Raw genomic sequence first — 23,432 nt, 5'->3', positions numbered from 1 at the left:
GAGTAAGGAAAAGTCAGGCGGTGTCACTTTTTGAAAAAGGAGACACTCGAAAAATAATAAAAATTCAGGAGTCTGTGAAGACATTTTTTGAACTCGGATTCTTGTGAGGGATGTTATAGTCAGTAAAGCGACCGATTTTCAGAAAGATGACAGCCAATTAAAACGAGATATGTAGTTTGAATCTAGGTTTTGTTTTTTTTTTCATAATTTAATAATTGTAAAATAAAGTACAAAAATGAGTGTTTCCGATCTGTCTGAAAAAGAGTTTGTTGATTAATTTTGGACCTCAGAAGCGATTTCTGTCCTCAGTTGTTGAAAATTCCTCCGATTTAGAGCGATATCGCGTTTTACTCAGAGTTCAAAAAGCGTTTTTCAAATTCAATGGGGCGTAACTCCGAAACGATTTAAGAGTCCGGCTTGCGGTTTACACCATTCGATTCCTTGAAGCTTTTTAGTCCTACGAGTGAATTTTCAAGTCGGATTTTCACACCGTTTAGTATCCAGAGACGGAAAAGTCAGGCGGTGTCACTTTTTGGTAAAGGAGACACTCGAAAAATAATAAAAATTCAGGAGTCTGTGAAGACATTTTTTGAACTCCGATTCTTGCGAGGGAGGTTACGGTTAGTAAAGCGACCGATTTTCAGAAAGATGACAGCCAATCAAAACGAGATTTTGATTTTTTTTTTCATAATTTAATTATTGTAAAATAAAGTACAGAAATGAATTTATCCGATCTGCCTGAAATAGAGTTTGTCGATTAATTTTGGATCTCAGAAGCGATTTCAGTCCTCAGTTGTTGAAATTTCTCCGATTTCGAGCGATATCGCGTTTTCCTCAGAATTCAAAAGCGTTTTTCAAATTCAACGGGGCGTAGCTCCAAAACGATTTAAGAGTCCGGCTTGCGGTTTACACCATTCGATTCCTCCAAGCTTTTTAGTCCTACGAGTGAATTTTCAAGTCGGTTTCTCACACCGTTTAGTATCCAGAGACGGAAAAGTCAGGCGGTGTCACTTTTTGAAAAAGGAGACACTCGAAAAATAATAAAAATTCAGAAGTCTGTGAAGACATTTTTAAAACTCGGATTCTTGTGAGAGAGGTTACAGTTAGTAAAGCGACCGATTTTCAGAAAGATGACAGCCAATTAAAACGAGATATGTAGTTTGAATCGAGGTTTTGATTTTTTTTCATAATTTAATTATTGTAAAATAAAGTACAAAAATGAATTTATCCGATCTGCCTGAAATAGAGTTTGTTGATTAATTTTGGACCTCACAAGCGATTTCTGTCCTCAGTTGTTGAAAATTCCTCCGGTTTCGAGCGATGTCGCGTTTTACTCAGAATTCAAAAAGCGTTTTTCAAATTCAACGGGGCGTAACTCCAAAACGAGTTAAGAGTCCGGCTTGCGGTTTCCACTATTCGATTCCTTTAAGCTTTTTAGTCCTACGAGTGAATTTTCAAGTCGGATTCTCACACCGTTTAGTATCCAGAGATGGAAAAGTCAGGCGGTGTCACTTTCTGAAAAAGGAGACACTCGAAAAATAATAAAAATTCAGGCGTCTGCGATGACATTTTTTGAACTCGGATTCTTGTGAGGGAGGTTACAGTTAGTAAAGCGACCAAGTTTCAGAAAGAGGACAGCCAATTAAAACGAGATAGTTTGAATCGAGATTTTGATATTTTGTTCATAATTTAATTATTGTAAAATAAAGTACAATAATGAATTTATCCGATCTGCCTGAAATAGAGTTTTTTGATTAATTTTGGACCTCAGAAGCGATTTCTGTCCTCAGTTGTTGAAAATTCCTCCGATTTCGAGCGATATCGCGTTTTACTCAGAATTCAAAAAGCGTTTTTCAAATTCAACGGGGCGTAACTCCAAAACCATTTAAGAGTCCGGCTTGCGGTTTACACCATTCGATTCCTTGAAGTTTTTTGGTCCTACGAGTGAATTTTCAAGTCGGATTCTCACACCGTTTAGTATCCAGAGACGGAAAAGTCAGGCGGTGTCACTTTTTGAAAAAGGAGACACTCGAAAAATAATAAAAATTCAGGAGTCTGTGAAGAGATTTTTTGAACTCGGATTCTTGTGAGGGAGGTTACAGTTAGTAAAGCGACCGATTTTCAGAAAGATGACAGCCAATTACAACGAGATATGTAGTTTGAATCGAGATTTTGATTTTTTTTTCACAATTTAATTATTGTAAAATAAAGTACAAAAATGAATTTGTCCGATCTGCCTGAAATAAAGTTTGTTGATTAATTTTGAAGCTCCGAAGCGATTTCTGTGCTCAGTTGTTGAAAATTCCTCCGATTTCGAGCGATATCGCGTTTTACTCAGTATTCAAAAAGCGTTTTTCAAATTCAACGGGGCGTAACTCCAAAACGATTTAAGAGTCCGGCTTGCGCTTTACACCATTCGATTCCTTGAAGCTTTTTAGTCCTACGAGTGAATTTTCAAGTCGGTTTCTCACACCGTTTAGTATCCAGAGACGGAAAAGTCAGGCGATGTCACTTTTTGAAAAAGGAGACACTCGAAAAATAATAAAAATTCAGGAGTGTGTGAAGACATTTTTTGAACTCGGATCCTTGTGAAGGAGGTTACAGTCAGTAAAGCGATCTATTTTCAGAAAGATGACAGCCAATCAAAACGAGATTTTGATTTTTTTTTTCATAATTTAATCATTGTAAAATACAGTACAAAAATGAATTTATCCGATCTGCCTGAAATAGAGTTTGTTGATTAATTTTGGACTTCAGAAGCGATTTCTACCCTCAGTTGTTGAAAATTCCTCCGATTTCGAGCGATATCGCGTTTTACTCAGAATTCAATAAGCGTTTTTCAAGTTCAACGGGGCGTAACTCCAAAACGATTTAAGAGTCCGGCTTGCGCTTTACACCATTCGATTCCTTGAAGCTTTTTAGTCCTACGAGTGAATTTTCAAGTCGGATTCTCGCACCGTTTAGTATCCAGAGACGGAAAAGTCAGGCGGTGTCACTTTTTGAAAAAGGAGACAGTCAAAAAATAAGAAAAATTCAGGAGTCTGTGAAGACATTTTTTGAACTCGGATTCTTGTGAGGGAGGTTACAGTTAATAAAGCGACCGATTTTCAGAAAAATGACAGCCAATCAAAACGAGATTTTGATTTTTTTTTCATAATTTAATTATTGTAAAATAAACTACAAAAATGAATTTATCCGATCTGCCTGAAACAGCGTTTGTCGATTCATTTTGGACCTCAGAAGCTATTTCTGTTCTCAGTTGTTGAAAATTCCTCCGATTTCGAGCGATATCGCGTTTTACTCAGAATTCAAAAAGCGTTTTTCAAATTCAACGGGGCGTAACTCCAAAACGATTTAAGAGTCCGGCTTGCGGTTTACACCATTCGATTCCTTGAAGCTTTTTAGTCCTACGAGTGAATTTTCAAGTCGGATTCTCACACCGTTTAGTATCCAGAGACGGAAAAGTCAGGCGGTGTCACTTTTTGGAAAAGGAGACACTCGAAAAATATTAAAAATTCAGGAGTCTGTGAAGACATTTTTTAAACTCGGATTCTTGTGAGAGAGGTTGCAGTTAGTAAAGCGACCGATTTTCAGAAAGATGACAGCCAATCAAAAGGAGATTTTGATTTTTTTTTCATAATTTAGTTATTGTAAAATAAAGCACAAAAATGAATTTATCCGATCTGCCTGAAATAGAGTTTGTTGATTAATTTTGGACCTCAGAAGCGATTTCTGTCCTCAGTTGTTGAACATTCCTCCGATTTCCAGCGATATCGCGTTTTACTCAGAATTCAAAAAGCGTTTTTCAAATTCAACGGGGCGTAACTCCAAAACGATTTAAGAGTCCGGCTTGCGCTTTACACCATTCGATTCCTTGAAGCTTTTTAGTCCCACGAGTGAATTTTCAAGTCGGATTCTCACACCGTTTAGTATCCAGAGACGGAAAAGTCAGGTGGTGTCACTCTTTGAAAAAGGAGACACTCGAAAAATAATTAAAATTCGGGAATCTGGGAAGACATTTGTTGAACTCGGATTCTTGTGAGGGAAGTTACAGTTAGGAAAGCGACCGATTTTCAGAAAGATGACAGCAAATTAAAACGAGATATGAAGTTTGAATCGGGGTTTTGATTTTTTTTCATAATTTAATTATTGTAAAATAAGTACAAAAATGAATTTATCCGATCTGCCTGAAATAGAGTTTGTTGATTAATTTTGGACCTCAGAAGCGATTTCTGTCCTCAGTTGTTGAAAATTCCTCCGATTTCGAGCGATATCGCGTTTTACTCAGAATTCAAAAAGCGTTTTTCAAATTCAACGGGGCGTAACTCCAAAACGATTTAAGAGTCCGGCTTGCGGTTTACACCATTCGATTCCTTGAAGCTTTTTAGTCCTACGAGTGAATTTTCAAGTCGGATTCTCACACCGTTTAGTATCCAGAGACGGAAAAGTCAGGCGGTGTCACTTTTTGGAAAAGGAGACACTCGAAAAATATTAAAAATTCAGGAGTCTGTGAAGACATTTTTTAAACTCGGATTCTTGTGAGAGAGGTTGCAGTTAGTAAAGCGACCGATTTTCAGAAAGATGACAGCCAATCAAAAGGAGATTTTGATTTTTTTTTCATAATTTAGTTATTGTAAAATAAAGCACAAAAATGAATTTATCCGATCTGCCTGAAATAGAGTTTGTTGATTAATTTTGGACCTCAGAAGCGATTTCTGTCCTCAGTTGTTGAACATTCCTCCGATTTCCAGCGATATCGCGTTTTACTCAGAATTCAAAAAGCGTTTTTCAAATTCAACGGGGCGTAACTCCAAAACGATTTAAGAGTCCGGCTTGCGCTTTACACCATTCGATTCCTTGAAGCTTTTTAGTCCCACGAGTGAATTTTCAAGTCGGATTCTCACACCGTTTAGTATCCAGAGACGGAAAAGTCAGGTGGTGTCACTCTTTGAAAAAGGAGACACTCGAAAAATAATTAAAATTCGGGAATCTGGGAAGACATTTGTTGAACTCGGATTCTTGTGAGGGAAGTTACAGTTAGGAAAGCGACCGATTTTCAGAAAGATGACAGCAAATTAAAACGAGATATGAAGTTTGAATCGGGGTTTTGATTTTTTTTCATAATTTAATTATTGTAAAATAAGTACAAAAATGAATTTATCCGATCTGCCTGAAATAGAGTTTGTTGATTAATTTTGGACCTCAGAAGCGATTTCTGTCCTCAGTTGTTGAAAATTCCTCCGATTTCGAGCGATATCGCGTTTTACTCAGAATTCAAAAAGCGTTTTTCAAGTTCAACGGGGCGTAACTCCAAAACGATTTAAGAGTCCGGCTTGCGGTTTGCACCATTCGATTCCTTGAAGCTTTTTAGTCCTACGAGTGAATTTTCAAGTCGGATTCTCATACCGTTTAGTGTCCAGAGACGGAAAAGTCAGGCGGTGTCACTTTTTGAAAAAGGAGACACTCGAAAAATAATAAAAATTCAGAAGTCTGTGAAGATATTTTTTGAACTCGGATTCTTGTGAGGGAGGTTACAGTTAGTAAAGCGACCGATTTTCATAAAGATGACAGCCTGTCAAAACGAGATTTTGATTTTTTTTTTCATAATTTAATCATTGTAAAATACAGTACAAAAATGAATTTATCCGATCTGCCTGAAATAGAGTTTGTTGATTAATTTTGGACTTCAGAAGCGATTTCTACCCTCAGTTGTTGAAAATTCCTCCGATTTCGAGCGATATCGCGTTTTACTCAGAATTCAATAAGCGTTTTTCAAGTTCAACGGGGCGTAACTCCAAAACGATTTAAGAGTCCGGCTTGCGCTTTACACCATTCGATTCCTTGAAGCTTTTTAGTCCTACGAGTGAATTTTCAAGTCGGATTCTCGCACCGTTTAGTATCCAGAGACGGAAAAGTCAGGCGGTGTCACTTTTTGAAAAAGGAGACAGTCAAAAAATAAGAAAAATTCAGGAGTCTGTGAAGACATTTTTTGAACTCGGATTCTTGTGAGGGAGGTTACAGTTAATAAAGCGACCGATTTTCAGAAAAATGACAGCCAATCAAAACGAGATTTTGATTTTTTTTTCATAATTTAATTATTGTAAAATAAACTACAAAAATGAATTTATCCGATCTGCCTGAAACAGCGTTTGTCGATTCATTTTGGACCTCAGAAGCTATTTCTGTTCTCAGTTGTTGAAAATTCCTCCGATTTCGAGCGATATCGCGTTTTACTCAGAATTCAAAAAGCGTTTTTCAAATTCAACGGGGCGTAACTCCAAAACGATTTAAGAGTCCGGCTTGCGGTTTACACCATTCGATTCCTTGAAGCTTTTTAGTCCTACGAGTGAATTTTCAAGTCGGATTCTCACACCGTTTAGTATCCAGAGACGGAAAAGTCAGGCGGTGTCACTTTTTGGAAAAGGAGACACTCGAAAAATATTAAAAATTCAGGAGTCTGTGAAGACATTTTTTAAACTCGGATTCTTGTGAGAGAGGTTGCAGTTAGTAAAGCGACCGATTTTCAGAAAGATGACAGCCAATCAAAAGGAGATTTTGATTTTTTTTTCATAATTTAGTTATTGTAAAATAAAGCACAAAAATGAATTTATCCGATCTGCCTGAAATAGAGTTTGTTGATTAATTTTGGACCTCAGAAGCGATTTCTGTCCTCAGTTGTTGAACATTCCTCCGATTTCGAGCGATATCGCGTTTTACTCAGAATTCAAAAAGCGTTTTTCAAATTCAACGGGGCGTAACTCCAAAACGATTTAAGAGTCCGGCTTGCGCTTTACACCATTCGATTCCTTGAAGCTTTTTAGTCCCACGAGTGAATTTTCAAGTCGGATTCTCACACCGTTTAGTATCCAGAGACGGAAAAGTCAGGTGGTGTCACTCTTTGAAAAAGGAGACACTCGAAAAATAATTAAAATTCGGGAATCTGGGAAGACATTTGTTGAACTCGGATTCTTGTGAGGGAAGTTACAGTTAGGAAAGCGACCGATTTTCAGAAAGATGACAGCAAATTAAAACGAGATATGAAGTTTGAATCGGGGTTTTGATTTTTTTTCATAATTTAATTATTGTAAAATAAGTACAAAAATGAATTTATCCGATCTGCCTGAAATAGAGTTTGTTGATTAATTTTGGACCTCAGAAGCGATTTCTGTCCTCAGTTGTTGAAAATTCCTCCGATTTCGAGCGATATCGCGTTTTACTCAGAATTCAAAAAGCGTTTTTCAAGTTCAACGGGGCGTAACTCCAAAACGATTTAAGAGTCCGGCTTGCGGTTTGCACCATTCGATTCCTTGAAGCTTTTTAGTCCTACGAGTGAATTTTCAAGTCGGATTCTCATACCGTTTAGTGTCCAGAGACGGAAAAGTCAGGCGGTGTCACTTTTTGAAAAAGGAGACACTCGAAAAATAATAAAAATTCAGAAGTCTGTGAAGATATTTTTTGAACTCGGATTCTTGTGAGGGAGGTTACAGTTAGTAAAGCGACCGATTTTCATAAAGATGACAGCCTGTCAAAACGAGATTTTGATTTTTTTTTTCATAATTTAATCATTGTAAAATACAGTACAAAAATGAATTTATCCGATCTGCCTGAAATAGAGTTTGTTGATTAATTTTGGACTTCAGAAGCGATTTCTACCCTCAGTTGTTGAAAATTCCTCCGATTTCGAGCGATATCGCGTTTTACTCAGAATTCAATAAGCGTTTTTCAAGTTCAACGGGGCGTAACTCCAAAACGATTTAAGAGTCCGGCTTGCGCTTTACACCATTCGATTCCTTGAAGCTTTTTAGTCCTACGAGTGAATTTTCAAGTCGGATTCTCGCACCGTTTAGTATCCAGAGACGGAAAAGTCAGGCGGTGTCACTTTTTGAAAAAGGAGACAGTCAAAAAATAAGAAAAATTCAGGAGTCTGTGAAGACATTTTTTGAACTCGGATTCTTGTGAGGGAGGTTACAGTTAATAAAGCGACCGATTTTCAGAAAAATGACAGCCAATCAAAACGAGATTTTGATTTTTTTTTCATAATTTAATTATTGTAAAATAAACTACAAAAATGAATTTATCCGATCTGCCTGAAACAGCGTTTGTCGATTCATTTTGGACCTCAGAAGCTATTTCTGTTCTCAGTTGTTGAAAATTCCTCCGATTTCGAGCGATATCGCGTTTTACTCAGAATTCAAAAAGCGTTTTTCAAATTCAACGGGGCGTAACTCCAAAACGATTTAAGAGTCCGGCTTGCGGTTTACACCATTCGATTCCTTGAAGCTTTTTAGTCCTACGAGTGAATTTTCAAGTCGGATTCTCACACCGTTTAGTATCCAGAGACGGAAAAGTCAGGCGGTGTCACTTTTTGGAAAAGGAGACACTCGAAAAATATTAAAAATTCAGGAGTCTGTGAAGACATTTTTTAAACTCGGATTCTTGTGAGAGAGGTTGCAGTTAGTAAAGCGACCGATTTTCAGAAAGATGACAGCCAATCAAAAGGAGATTTTGATTTTTTTTTCATAATTTAGTTATTGTAAAATAAAGCACAAAAATGAATTTATCCGATCTGCCTGAAATAGAGTTTGTTGATTAATTTTGGACCTCAGAAGCGATTTCTGTCCTCAGTTGTTGAACATTCCTCCGATTTCGAGCGATATCGCGTTTTACTCAGAATTCAAAAAGCGTTTTTCAAATTCAACGGGGCGTAACTCCAAAACGATTTAAGAGTCCGGCTTGCGCTTTACACCATTCGATTCCTTGAAGCTTTTTAGTCCCACGAGTGAATTTTCAAGTCGGATTCTCACACCGTTTAGTATCCAGAGACGGAAAAGTCAGGTGGTGTCACTCTTTGAAAAAGGAGACACTCGAAAAATAATTAAAATTCGGGAATCTGGGAAGACATTTGTTGAACTCGGATTCTTGTGAGGGAAGTTACAGTTAGGAAAGCGACCGATTTTCAGAAAGATGACAGCAAATTAAAACGAGATATGAAGTTTGAATCGGGGTTTTGATTTTTTTTCATAATTTAATTATTGTAAAATAAGTACAAAAATGAATTTATCCGATCTGCCTGAAATAGAGTTTGTTGATTAATTTTGGACCTCAGAAGCGATTTCTGTCCTCAGTTGTTGAAAATTCCTCCGATTTCGAGCGATATCGCGTTTTACTCAGAATTCAAAAAGCGTTTTTCAAGTTCAACGGGGCGTAACTCCAAAACGATTTAAGAGTCCGGCTTGCGGTTTGCACCATTCGATTCCTTGAAGCTTTTTAGTCCTACGAGTGAATTTTCAAGTCGGATTCTCATACCGTTTAGTGTCCAGAGACGGAAAAGTCAGGCGGTGTCACTTTTTGAAAAAGGAGACACTCGAAAAATAATAAAAATTCAGAAGTCTGTGAAGATATTTTTTGAACTCGGATTCTTGTGAGGGAGGTTACAGTTAGTAAAGCGACCGATTTTCATAAAGATGACAGCCTGTCAAAACGAGATTTTGATTTTTTTTTTCATAATTTAATCATTGTAAAATACAGTACAAAAATGAATTTATCCGATCTGCCTGAAATAGAGTTTGTTGATTAATTTTGGACTTCAGAAGCGATTTCTACCCTCAGTTGTTGAAAATTCCTCCGATTTCGAGCGATATCGCGTTTTACTCAGAATTCAATAAGCGTTTTTCAAGTTCAACGGGGCGTAACTCCAAAACGATTTAAGAGTCCGGCTTGCGCTTTACACCATTCGATTCCTTGAAGCTTTTTAGTCCTACGAGTGAATTTTCAAGTCGGATTCTCGCACCGTTTAGTATCCAGAGACGGAAAAGTCAGGCGGTGTCACTTTTTGAAAAAGGAGACAGTCAAAAAATAAGAAAAATTCAGGAGTCTGTGAAGACATTTTTTGAACTCGGATTCTTGTGAGGGAGGTTACAGTTAATAAAGCGACCGATTTTCAGAAAAATGACAGCCAATCAAAACGAGATTTTGATTTTTTTTTCATAATTTAATTATTGTAAAATAAACTACAAAAATGAATTTATCCGATCTGCCTGAAACAGCGTTTGTCGATTCATTTTGGACCTCAGAAGCTATTTCTGTTCTCAGTTGTTGAAAATTCCTCCGATTTCGAGCGATATCGCGTTTTACTCAGAATTCAAAAAGCGTTTTTCAAATTCAACGGGGCGTAACTCCAAAACGATTTAAGAGTCCGGCTTGCGGTTTACACCATTCGATTCCTTGAAGCTTTTTAGTCCTACGAGTGAATTTTCAAGTCGGATTCTCACACCGTTTAGTATCCAGAGACGGAAAAGTCAGGCGGTGTCACTTTTTGGAAAAGGAGACACTCGAAAAATATTAAAAATTCAGGAGTCTGTGAAGACATTTTTTAAACTCGGATTCTTGTGAGAGAGGTTGCAGTTAGTAAAGCGACCGATTTTCAGAAAGATGACAGCCAATCAAAAGGAGATTTTGATTTTTTTTTCATAATTTAGTTATTGTAAAATAAAGCACAAAAATGAATTTATCCGATCTGCCTGAAATAGAGTTTGTTGATTAATTTTGGACCTCAGAAGCGATTTCTGTCCTCAGTTGTTGAACATTCCTCCGATTTCGAGCGATATCGCGTTTTACTCAGAATTCAAAAAGCGTTTTTCAAATTCAACGGGGCGTAACTCCAAAACGATTTAAGAGTCCGGCTTGCGCTTTACACCATTCGATTCCTTGAAGCTTTTTAGTCCCACGAGTGAATTTTCAAGTCGGATTCTCACACCGTTTAGTATCCAGAGACGGAAAAGTCAGGTGGTGTCACTCTTTGAAAAAGGAGACACTCGAAAAATAATTAAAATTCGGGAATCTGGGAAGACATTTGTTGAACTCGGATTCTTGTGAGGGAAGTTACAGTTAGGAAAGCGACCGATTTTCAGAAAGATGACAGCAAATTAAAACGAGATATGAAGTTTGAATCGGGGTTTTGATTTTTTTTCATAATTTAATTATTGTAAAATAAGTACAAAAATGAATTTATCCGATCTGCCTGAAATAGAGTTTGTTGATTAATTTTGGACCTCAGAAGCGATTTCTGTCCTCAGTTGTTGAAAATTCCTCCGATTTCGAGCGATATCGCGTTTTACTCAGAATTCAAAAAGCGTTTTTCAAGTTCAACGGGGCGTAACTCCAAAACGATTTAAGAGTCCGGCTTGCGGTTTGCACCATTCGATTCCTTGAAGCTTTTTAGTCCTACGAGTGAATTTTCAAGTCGGATTCTCATACCGTTTAGTGTCCAGAGACGGAAAAGTCAGGCGGTGTCACTTTTTGAAAAAGGAGACACTCGAAAAATAATAAAAATTCAGAAGTCTGTGAAGATATTTTTTGAACTCGGATTCTTGTGAGGGAGGTTACAGTTAGTAAAGCGACCGATTTTCATAAAGATGACAGCCTGTCAAAACGAGATTTTGATTTTTTTTTTCATAATTTAATCATTGTAAAATACAGTACAAAAATGAATTTATCCGATCTGCCTGAAATAGAGTTTGTTGATTAATTTTGGACTTCAGAAGCGATTTCTACCCTCAGTTGTTGAAAATTCCTCCGATTTCGAGCGATATCGCGTTTTACTCAGAATTCAATAAGCGTTTTTCAAGTTCAACGGGGCGTAACTCCAAAACGATTTAAGAGTCCGGCTTGCGCTTTACACCATTCGATTCCTTGAAGCTTTTTAGTCCTACGAGTGAATTTTCAAGTCGGATTCTCGCACCGTTTAGTATCCAGAGACGGAAAAGTCAGGCGGTGTCACTTTTTGAAAAAGGAGACAGTCAAAAAATAAGAAAAATTCAGGAGTCTGTGAAGACATTTTTTGAACTCGGATTCTTGTGAGGGAGGTTACAGTTAATAAAGCGACCGATTTTCAGAAAAATGACAGCCAATCAAAACGAGATTTTGATTTTTTTTTCATAATTTAATTATTGTAAAATAAACTACAAAAATGAATTTATCCGATCTGCCTGAAACAGCGTTTGTCGATTCATTTTGGACCTCAGAAGCTATTTCTGTTCTCAGTTGTTGAAAATTCCTCCGATTTCGAGCGATATCGCGTTTTACTCAGAATTCAAAAAGCGTTTTTCAAATTCAACGGGGCGTAACTCCAAAACGATTTAAGAGTCCGGCTTGCGGTTTACACCATTCGATTCCTTGAAGCTTTTTAGTCCTACGAGTGAATTTTCAAGTCGGATTCTCACACCGTTTAGTATCCAGAGACGGAAAAGTCAGGCGGTGTCACTTTTTGGAAAAGGAGACACTCGAAAAATATTAAAAATTCAGGAGTCTGTGAAGACATTTTTTAAACTCGGATTCTTGTGAGAGAGGTTGCAGTTAGTAAAGCGACCGATTTTCAGAAAGATGACAGCCAATCAAAAGGAGATTTTGATTTTTTTTTCATAATTTAGTTATTGTAAAATAAAGCACAAAAATGAATTTATCCGATCTGCCTGAAATAGAGTTTGTTGATTAATTTTGGACCTCAGAAGCGATTTCTGTCCTCAGTTGTTGAACATTCCTCCGATTTCGAGCGATATCGCGTTTTACTCAGAATTCAAAAAGCGTTTTTCAAATTCAACGGGGCGTAACTCCAAAACGATTTAAGAGTCCGGCTTGCGCTTTACACCATTCGATTCCTTGAAGCTTTTTAGTCCCACGAGTGAATTTTCAAGTCGGATTCTCACACCGTTTAGTATCCAGAGACGGAAAAGTCAGGTGGTGTCACTCTTTGAAAAAGGAGACACTCGAAAAATAATTAAAATTCGGGAATCTGGGAAGACATTTGTTGAACTCGGATTCTTGTGAGGGAAGTTACAGTTAGGAAAGCGACCGATTTTCAGAAAGATGACAGCAAATTAAAACGAGATATGAAGTTTGAATCGGGGTTTTGATTTTTTTTCATAATTTAATTATTGTAAAATAAGTACAAAAATGAATTTATCCGATCTGCCTGAAATAGAGTTTGTTGATTAATTTTGGACCTCAGAAGCGATTTCTGTCCTCAGTTGTTGAAAATTCCTCCGATTTCGAGCGATATCGCGTTTTACTCAGAATTCAAAAAGCGTTTTTCAAGTTCAACGGGGCGTAACTCCAAAACGATTTAAGAGTCCGGCTTGCGGTTTGCACCATTCGATTCCTTGAAGCTTTTTAGTCCTACGAGTGAATTTTCAAGTCGGATTCTCATACCGTTTAGTGTCCAGAGACGGAAAAGTCAGGCGGTGTCACTTTTTGAAAAAGGAGACACTCGAAAAATAATAAAAATTCAGAAGTCTGTGAAGATATTTTTTGAACTCGGATTCTTGTGAGGGAGGTTACAGTTAGTAAAGCGACCGATTTTCATAAAGATGACAGCCTGTCAAAACGAGATTTTGATTTTTTTTTTCATAATTTAATCATTGTAAAATACAGTACAAAAATGAATTTATCCGATCTGCCTGAAATAGAGTTTGTTGATTAATTTTGGACTTCAGAAGCGATTTCTACCCTCAGTTGTTGAAAATTCCTCCGATTTCGAGCGATATCGCGTTTTACTCAGAATTCAATAAGCGTTTTTCAAGTTCAACGGGGCGTAACTCCAAAACGATTTAAGAGTCCGGCTTGCGCTTTACACCATTCGATTCCTTGAAGCTTTTTAGTCCTACGAGTGAATTTTCAAGTCGGATTCTCGCACCGTTTAGTATCCAGAGACGGAAAAGTCAGGCGGTGTCACTTTTTGAAAAAGGAGACAGTCAAAAAATAAGAAAAATTCAGGAGTCTGTGAAGACATTTTTTGAACTCGGATTCTTGTGAGGGAGGTTACAGTTAATAAAGCGACCGATTTTCAGAAAAATGACAGCCAATCAAAACGAGATTTTGATTTTTTTTTCATAATTTAATTATTGTAAAATAAACTACAAAAATGAATTTATCCGATCTGCCTGAAACAGCGTTTGTCGATTCATTTTGGACCTCAGAAGCTATTTCTGTTCTCAGTTGTTGAAAATTCCTCCGATTTCGAGCGATATCGCGTTTTACTCAGAATTCAAAAAGCGTTTTTCAAATTCAACGGGGCGTAACTCCAAAACGATTTAAGAGTCCGGCTTGCGGTTTACACCATTCGATTCCTTGAAGCTTTTTAGTCCTACGAGTGAATTTTCAAGTCGGATTCTCACACCGTTTAGTATCCAGAGACGGAAAAGTCAGGCGGTGTCACTTTTTGGAAAAGGAGACACTCGAAAAATATTAAAAATTCAGGAGTCTGTGAAGACATTTTTTAAACTCGGATTCTTGTGAGAGAGGTTGCAGTTAGTAAAGCGACCGATTTTCAGAAAGATGACAGCCAATCAAAAGGAGATTTTGATTTTTTTTTCATAATTTAGTTATTGTAAAATAAAGCACAAAAATGAATTTATCCGATCTGCCTGAAATAGAGTTTGTTGATTAATTTTGGACCTCAGAAGCGATTTCTGTCCTCAGTTGTTGAACATTCCTCCGATTTCGAGCGATATCGCGTTTTACTCAGAATTCAAAAAGCGTTTTTCAAATTCAACGGGGCGTAACTCCAAAACGATTAAAGAGTCCGGCTTGCGCTTTACACCATTCGATTCCTTGAAGCTTTTTAGTCCCACGAGTGAATTTTCAAGTCGGATTCTCACACCGTTTAGTATCCAGAGACGGAAAAGTCAGGTGGTGTCACTCTTTGAAAAAGGAGACACTCGAAAAATAATTAAAATTCGGGAATCTGGGAAGACATTTGTTGAACTCGGATTCTTGTGAGGGAAGTTACAGTTAGGAAAGCGACCGATTTTCAGAAAGATGACAGCAAATTAAAACGAGATATGAAGTTTGAATCGGGGTTTTGATTTTTTTTCATAATTTAATTATTGTAAAATAAGTACAAAAATGAATTTATCCGATCTGCCTGAAATAGAGTTTGTTGATTAATTTTGGACCTCAGAAGCGATTTCTGTCCTCAGTTGTTGAAAATTCCTCCGATTTCGAGCGATATCGCGTTTTACTCAGAATTCAAAAAGCGTTTTTCAAGTTCAACGGGGCGTAACTCCAAAACGATTTAAGAGTCCGGCTTGCGGTTTGCACCATTCGATTCCTTGAAGCTTTTTAGTCCTACGAGTGAATTTTCAAGTCGGATTCTCATACCGTTTAGTGTCCAGAGACGGAAAAGTCAGGCGGTGTCACTTTTTGAAAAAGGAGACACTCGAAAAATAATAAAAATTCAGAAGTCTGTGAAGATATTTTTTGAACTCGGATTCTTGTGAGGGAGGTTACAGTTAGTAAAGCGACCGATTTTCATAAAGATGACAGCCTGTCAAAACGAGATTTTGATTTTTTTTTTCATAATTTAATCATTGTAAAATACAGTACAAAAATGAATTTATCCGATCTGCCTGAAATAGAGTTTGTTGATTAATTTTGGACTTCAGAAGCGATTTCTACCCTCAGTTGTTGAAAATTCCTCCGATTTCGAGCGATATCGCGTTTTACTCAGAATTCAATAAGCGTTTTTCAAGTTCAACGGGGCGTAACTCCAAAACGATTTAAGAGTCCGGCTTGCGCTTTACACCATTCGATTCCTTGAAGCTTTTTAGTCCTACGAGTGAATTTTCAAGTCGGATTCTCGCACCGTTTAGTATCCAGAGACGGAAAAGTCAGGCGGTGTCACTTTTTGAAAAAGGAGACAGTCAAAAAATAAGAAAAATTCAGGAGTCTGTGAAGACATTTTTTGAACTCGGATTCTTGTGAGGGAGGTTACAGTTAATAAAGCGACCGATTTTCAGAAAAATGACAGCCAATCAAAACGAGATTTTGATTTTTTTTTCATAATTTAATTATTGTAAAATAAACTACAAAAATGAATTTATCCGATCTGCCTGAAACAGCGTTTGTCGATTCATTTTGGACCTCAGAAGCTATTTCTGTTCTCAGTTGTTGAAAATTCCTCCGATTTCGAGCGATATCGCGTTTTACTCAGAATTCAAAAAGCGTTTTTCAAATTCAACGGGGCGTAACTCCAAAACGATTTAAGAGTCCGGCTTGCGGTTTACACCATTCGATTCCTTGAAGCTTTTTAGTCCTACGAGTGAATTTTCAAGTCGGATTCTCACACCGTTTAGTATCCAGAGACGGAAAAGTCAGGCGGTGTCACTTTTTGGAAAAGGAGACACTCGAAAAATATTAAAAATTCAGGAGTCTGTGAAGACATTTTTTAAACTCGGATTCTTGTGAGAGAGGTTGCAGTTAGTAAAGCGACCGATTTTCAGAAAGATGACAGCCAATCAAAAGGAGATTTTGATTTTTTTTTCATAATTTAGTTATTGTAAAATAAAGCACAAAAATGAATTTATCCGATCTGCCTGAAATAGAGTTTGTTGATTAATTTTGGACCTCAGAAGCGATTTCTGTCCTCAGTTGTTGAACATTCCTCCGATTTCGAGCGATATCGCGTTTTACTCAGAATTCAAAAAGCGTTTTTCAAATTCAACGGGGCGTAACTCCAAAACGATTTAAGAGTCCGGCTTGCGCTTTACACCATTCGATTCCTTGAAGCTTTTTAGTCCTACGAGTGAACTTTCAAGTCGGTTTCTCAAACCGTTGAGTGTCCAGAGACAGAAAAGTCGAGCCGTGTCATTTTTTGAAAAAGGAGACACTCGAAAATTTATAAAAATTCATTTTTTTTTTTTTTTTTTTAGAAAGTCCTGCGTATTTTCTGTCGCGAAAAGCAACCCGTGGGCGGCATCTCCGTCAAGGAGCACTTCGAGATCAACCTCGTCCCCCTCACCATCGGCATGACCAAGAAGTTCTACAGCACCATGATGAAGTTCTGCTTCCCTGAGCGCGAGAGCGAGAACATCGACTACTCGGACCGCGTCAGCGAAGACGGCACTTCCGAGCCCAAGACCAAAAAGGTGAAGGCGCCAAAGCGCAACCGAGACTCGAACTTCTACGTCCTGATCGACGACGTGGAAAAAATGAAGGTAAAAGCTTCCCCTGCCGCGTCCGGCTCCATTTTCATAAATTGCAGGAACGAGCCGAGAAAAATAAGCTGTTCGTCTACATCAAAATACCAGAAGTGCCCGTCAAAGTCAGTTACAAAGGGAACAAAGAGAAGAACCTCGAAGATTTACGGGACGTGTCGCTCGTCATTCCGACTTTGGAGTATCACAATATGACGTGGACGTGGCTGGATTTTCTGATGGCGATCCGAAACGACACGAAGAGGGTGATTTTTTCGCAGGTGAGGGGTGGATGAGCGTTTCGGGGTTGTAGTTGGCGGTTTTAGGCGATCAAGCAGAAGCTGCAAATTAAGAGGAACACGGGGTCGCTGGACGAGAGCTCGTCGCCGCAGGAGGAGGATAAGGCGAGGATGCTGTTTGGGGTGCGACATGTGAGTTTTGGGGGGTGGTTTGATGGGGTTCTAATGGAGGGTTTTAGGCACCGGAGAATAAGAGCATCAGGAAGGGCGTTGGGGGGGTGTTCAAGTTTGGGAAATGACGAAAGCTTAACAAATTTTAACTTTGTTGTGGAGATTTTTCTAATCGGGTATTTAAGCCAGTGAGTGTTTACGCTTTAACGATCTATTTTATACGTAAGTAATTTATTGATTATATTTATATAAATGTGCTTGACAAATACATTTATTTGTTGTATAAAGTGAGGTGGTTTTATTTTTAATCCAGACTGATTGTAGCAATATTTTCCTCAAGTGACAGCTCCACAAACAAAAAATTGGTCGAAGGTTATTTCGACAGAACTTCCCTTGCCCCTAAAGTGTAGACCACAGATCCTGTTTCTTTGAAAAATTGAATTTTTCGAGTTTTTAAGTTTGAATTTTGCAATTTTTCAATTTGGAATTTTTCATTTCAGTTTTTTCGATTTTATATTTTTTTGTTTCTCCAATTTTAATTCTTTCAGTTTCTCGTTTTTTCATTTTTTGTTTCTTCGATTTTTATGTTTTACAAATTTACGATTCTTCGATTTTTCGATTTACAATTTTTTAATTTATTTGTTTCTTCAATTTTACGATTTAAAATTTATCGAGTTTTCAATTTTTATATTCTTTATATTTTCGAGTTTTATTTTTTGTTTCGGTTTCTTGTTTTCTTTATTTTTTAATTTTTCGGTTTTCAAGTGTGAAATTCGGATTTTTCAATTTAAAATTTTTCAGTTTCATATTTCAATTTTTTATTTGCAATTTTTCTAGTTTTCATTGTAAATATGTAATAACAACAATTTTTTAAATACATATTTCGCTGCTTTTTCAATTTTACGATTTTAGAATTTTTCATTTTTCCAATTTTACATTTTTCAGTTTCATGATTTTTCGTTTCTTCAATTTTTGATTTGCAATTTTTCTAGTTTTCATTTTAAATATGTAATAATGAGTTTTTAAAATATTTCACTGTCTGATTTTAAAACTCTTTCATTTATTCGACTTTTCAACTTTCCGATTCTTCAATTTTTCAATTCTTTAAATTTTCGTTTCAGACTTTTATTTTCTTTATTTCTTCAATTATTCGATTTTTCAAGGTTTCGATTTTATAATTTTTTGTTTCTCCAATTTTAATTCTTTCAGTTTCTCGTTTTTTTAATTTTTTGTTTCTTCGATTTTTAGATTTTACAATTTTTCGATGTGAAATTTTTCAATTTTTCGACTCGCAATTTTTCAGCTTTCAATTTTTCGATTTGTCATAATTTCTCGATTTTTCAACTTTTCGATTCTTCAATTTTTCAGTTCTTCAAATTTTCGATTTGCAATTTCTTGTTTCGTTTTTTTATTTGCTTTATTTTTACAATTTTTAGATATTTCAATGTTACGATTTTATAATTTTTTGTTTTTTAAATTTTAATCTTTTCAATTTTTCGATTCTCAATTTTTCATTTTTAATTTTTCAATTTTTAGGTTCTCTGGTTTTATATTTTTTTCATTCAATTCAAATTTTTACAATTTTTCGTTCCTTCAATTCTCCAGTTTGTCGATTTCCAACATTTGGATGCTTAACTTTTTAGAGTTTGTAATTTTTCGACTTGCAATTTCACGAGATTTAAAGTTTTCAATGTTTTATGTCTTCAATTTGTCAATTTGCAATTTTTTGTTTCGTTTTTTATTTTCTTTATTTTTTCAATTTTTCGATGTTTCAATGTATAATTTTTCAATTTTCGGATTTTTCAATTTTTCGGTTCTCAATTGTTCGATGGTTCAACTTTTACATTTTTTAATTTTTCATTTTTTCAGTTTTAGATCTTTCAGTGTCATGATATTTCAATTTTTCGTTTCTTCAATTTTTTATTGTCTAATTTCCTAGTTTTAATTTAATTAATTGAATTTTTAAAATTATTTTACTTTTTCAATTTTACGATTTTTGAATTTTTTCACTTCTCAATAGTTGGATTTTAAACTTCTTTCATTTATTCAACTTCTTCAGTTTTTCATTTCTTCAAAATTTCTCGAGTTTTTAACTTTTAGTTTTTCAGTTTTTATATTCTTTAATTTTTCATTTATTCATATTTTCGATTTGTACTTTTTTCTTTCGGTTTTTTATTTTATTCTTTTTTTCAATGTTTTGATTTTATCATTTTTTGTTTTTTCAATTTTTCGTTTCAATTTTTCAGTTTTTTTATTTGTTTATGTTTTTAATTTTTTAATTTACAATTTCTTATTTCGGTTTTTATTTTCTTTATTTTTCAGTTCTTCGACTCGCAGTTTTTCGGCTTTCAATTATTTAATTTTTCAATTTTCGAATTTTAAATTTTTCATTTTTTCATATTAGATTTATCAGTTTCATGTCCTTTCAAATTTTCGTTTCTTCAATTTTTGATTTGCAATTTTTCAAGTTTTCACTTTAGATAAATAATAATAGTAATTTTTAAAATATTTCCCTTTTCCAGTTTTACAGTTTACGAATTTCATTATTTTTCAATTATTGAATTTTAAAACTTTTTCATTTCTTCACATTTTCGATTTGCAATTTTTGATTTTTACAATTTTTGGATATTTTCCTATTTTATAATTTTTTGTTTTTTTAGTTTTTCGTTTTAAGTTTTCATTGGTTGGGTTTACTTAAGTTTACAATTTGCATTCTTCAGTTTTTTGATTTTCCCCATTTTTAAAATTTCATTTTTTAGATTTAGAAATTTTTGAGTTTTCAATTTTTAATTTTCCAACTTTTGAATTTTTTCATTTTTCGTTTCTTCAGTTTTTCACTTGTTCAATTTTTCGTTTCGCTTTATTTTCTTTATTTATTCAGTTTTTTGATTTTTCAATGATTCAATTTTTTAATTTTTCTTTTGTTTAATGTGAAATATTTCAATTTTTGAATTTTTTCATTTTTAGATTTTTCAATTTTAAATTCTTAAGTAATCCATTTTTCAATTTTTCATTTCTTTAGGTTTTCGTCTCGCTTTATTTTCTTTATTTTTTCAATTTTTAGGTTTTTCAATGTTCTAATTTTATAATTTTTCTTTTATTCAATGTGAAATTTTTAAGTTTTTGGATTTTTTAATTTTTCGATTTTTTATGTCTTCAATTTTTATTTGCAATTTCTTGTTTCGGTTTTTATTTTCTTTATTTTTCAATTCTTGGATTCACAGTTTTTCGGTTTTTCGATTTTTCATTCTTCGACGTTTAGATTTTTTAACTTTTTCATTTATTCGACTTTTCAATTTTTCAACTCTCCAATTTTTCATTTCTTCAAATGTTTTATTTTGTTGATTTCGGTTTTTTATTTGCTTTATTTTCACAATTTTTCGATATTTACCGATTTTATAATTTTTTGTTTTTTCAATTTTTCGTGTCAAGTTATCATTTTTTTGGATTTCCACAATTTTATATGCGACTCTTCAGTTTTTCGATTTTCCAAGTTTTTTTAGATTTTGAAATTTTTCGATTGGTAATTTCTCGAGTTTTCAATTTTTAATTTTCCAATTTTTGGATTTTTTCAATTTTTCGTTTCGGTTTATTTTCTTTATTTTTTCAATTCTTCGGTTTTTCAGTGTTCTAATTTTATAATTTTTCTTTTGTTCAATATGAAATTTTTAAGTTTTCAATTTTTCAATTTTAAATTTTTAAAGTTACTTATTTTTCAATTTTTCGTTTCTTCAGTTTTTCAGTTTTTCGATGTTTTATGTCTTCAATTTTTCGATTTGCAATTTCTTGTTTCGGCATTTATTTTCTTTGTGTTTCAATTCTTCGATTCGCAGTTTTTCAATTTTTCATTTTTCAACTTTTAGATTTTTTAATTTTTCAATTTCATGCTTTTCAAATTTTCGTTTCTGCAATTTTTGATTTGCAATTTTTCAAGTTTCCATTTTGAAAATGCAATAATAATATTAATAACTTTTAAAATATTTCGCTTCTTCAATTTATAGTTTTAGAATTTTATCATTGGATTTTAAAAATTTTTCATTTGTTCGACTTTTCAATTTTTCGATTCTTCAGTTTTTCATTTCTTCAAATGTTTGATTTGCAATTTTTGATTTCGGTTTTTTATTTGCTTTATTTTTACAATTTTTCGATATTTTCCGATTTTATAAGTTTTTGTTTTTTCAATTTTTCGTTTCGAGTTTTAATTTTTTTAAATTTCCAATTTTCCGTTAGGGTTTATTTTCTTTATTTTTTCAATTTTTCGGTTTTTCAATGTTTTAATTTCATAATTTTAAATTTGTTTAATGTGAAATTTTCCAACTTTTAGATTTGTTCAATTTTTCATTTCTCCAGGTTTTCGTCTCGGTTTATTTTCATTATTTTTTCAATTTTTCGTTTTTTTGATGTAATTTTATAATTTTTCTTTTATTTACATTTCTGGATTTTTTAATTATTCGATATTTCAATTTTAAATTTTTTAAGTTATTTATTTTTCAATTTTTCGTTTCTTCAATTTTTGATTTGCATTTTTTCTAGTTTCCATTAAAAATATGTAATAATTGTAAATTCAAAAATTTTTCATTTTTACAATTTTACGATTTTAGAATTTTTCCATTTTTCATTTATTGGATTTTAAAACGTTTTGATTTATTCGATTTTACAATTTTGACAATTCTTATAATTTTTGGGTTTTCCAATTTTTCGATTCGATTAGTTTTTTCTTCTTTCTAAATTTTGGATTCATTAAGTTCCTCGACTTTTATTTATTTGTTCAATGTTTCAATTTTTCCGCTTTTTAATTTAAAATATCCATTTTTCAATTTCAGATTTTTCAGTTTCTCGATTTTTCAATTTTTGAATTGCATTTTTTCTAATTTCCATTTTAAATATGTAACGATAATTGTAATTTTTAAAATTTTTCCCCTTTTCAATTTTACGATATTAGAGTTTTTCCTTTTTTTATTACTGGATTAAAACTTTCAATTTTTTGATCTTTCATTGTTACATTTTTTCGATTTTACAATTCTGACGATTCTGTCATTTTTCAATTTTACAATTTTTGAATTTTCCAATTTTTCTTGTCGATTCGTTTTTTTCGATTTCTCGATTTTTAGTTTTTCTGATTTTTAATTTCTCTATTTTTCAGTCTTTCGATTTTTCAACATTTCGAATCGAAAAAATGGAAAAACTGCAAAATCGTAAAGTTGAAAAATCAAAATTGAAAAAACGAAAATGTAGAAAATGAAAATTTTGAAAAATCTAAAAATTGTAAAACAAGAAGTTGAAAAATTGAAGAAACGAAAAATTCAAAAATCAAAATATGTATTGTAACATCGAAATGATGAAAATTAAAGAAATCGGAACATCGGATAATTTGGAAATTTGAAAAATTGAATAAACGAAAAATTGTGATCTAAAATCGAGAAAATGAAAATAAAAAAATCGGGGAAGTAAAAATCAAGAACTTGAAAAATTGTAATGTCGAAAATTGCAAAATTGAAAAACTGCAAAACGAAAAATTGAAAAATGAGAAAAAATTGAACAAAACGCAAAACTGTGATAATAAAAAATTGTGGGATCCAGATTTTTGGAAAAATTATAAGATATATAATAAAATGAATTGCCTCATTCATTCATTTTTTTCGGTCACGCTGTACATAATAACTAATTCTAAAAACAGTGGGTGCATTCATAAACCACAAGTATAGTCATGATGTTTTGCATATTTCAAAGAATTTATTACAAAAAATGACTAACGATTTATCACGGTTATGATAACCTTAAAACGTTTGTAAGATGTTAGAGCTTTCGGTTTTGCAGTCAATTTCGGTTTTTTATCAAAAAATCTGGAGTCCTAGGGTTTTGGAGATTGTGCGTCTAATGAAAATTGACACAGACGACAGGCGGAAACGGAAGACCATCTTTTCCGTGCTCTAGAGGTCATGAAACGTCGAGAAAACATGAAACTGACCAGCTTGCAATAACAAGTCGCTACACCTCCCACTCACGCACGAAACACTGGTTGCATACTCACAGGAGACAAAACAAAAACCAA

General features: G+C 34.1%; 1 protein-coding gene across 1 annotated transcript in view; it reads left to right on the top strand.

Annotated features, from left to right (window-relative positions):
• Positions 1-17,667, top strand: part of LOC135132660 (protein hobbit) — a 63,908-nt gene extending 46,241 nt beyond the window's left edge. Inside the window, exons 18-21 of the mRNA XM_064060809.1 lie at positions 16,707-16,991; positions 17,039-17,251; positions 17,297-17,401; positions 17,449-17,667. Coding sequence (XP_063916879.1) covers positions 16,707-16,991; positions 17,039-17,251; positions 17,297-17,401; positions 17,449-17,508 — 663 coding nt within the window. The 3' untranslated portion in view covers positions 17,509-17,667. The remainder of the gene's footprint in view (positions 1-16,706; positions 16,992-17,038; positions 17,252-17,296; positions 17,402-17,448) is intronic.
• The last annotated feature ends 5,765 nt before the right edge of the window (positions 17,668-23,432 follow it).

The sequence above is a fragment of the Zophobas morio genome, unplaced genomic scaffold, assembly GCF_036711695.1.
Source record: "Zophobas morio isolate AGI-343-1 ecotype UQ-CSIRO unplaced genomic scaffold, CSIRO_AGI_Zmor_V1 ptg000021l, whole genome shotgun sequence".
In the NCBI taxonomy this organism is placed as follows: domain Eukaryota; kingdom Metazoa; phylum Arthropoda; class Insecta; order Coleoptera; family Tenebrionidae; genus Zophobas; species Zophobas morio.
This window is presented reverse-complemented; position numbering and strand designations above follow the sequence as displayed.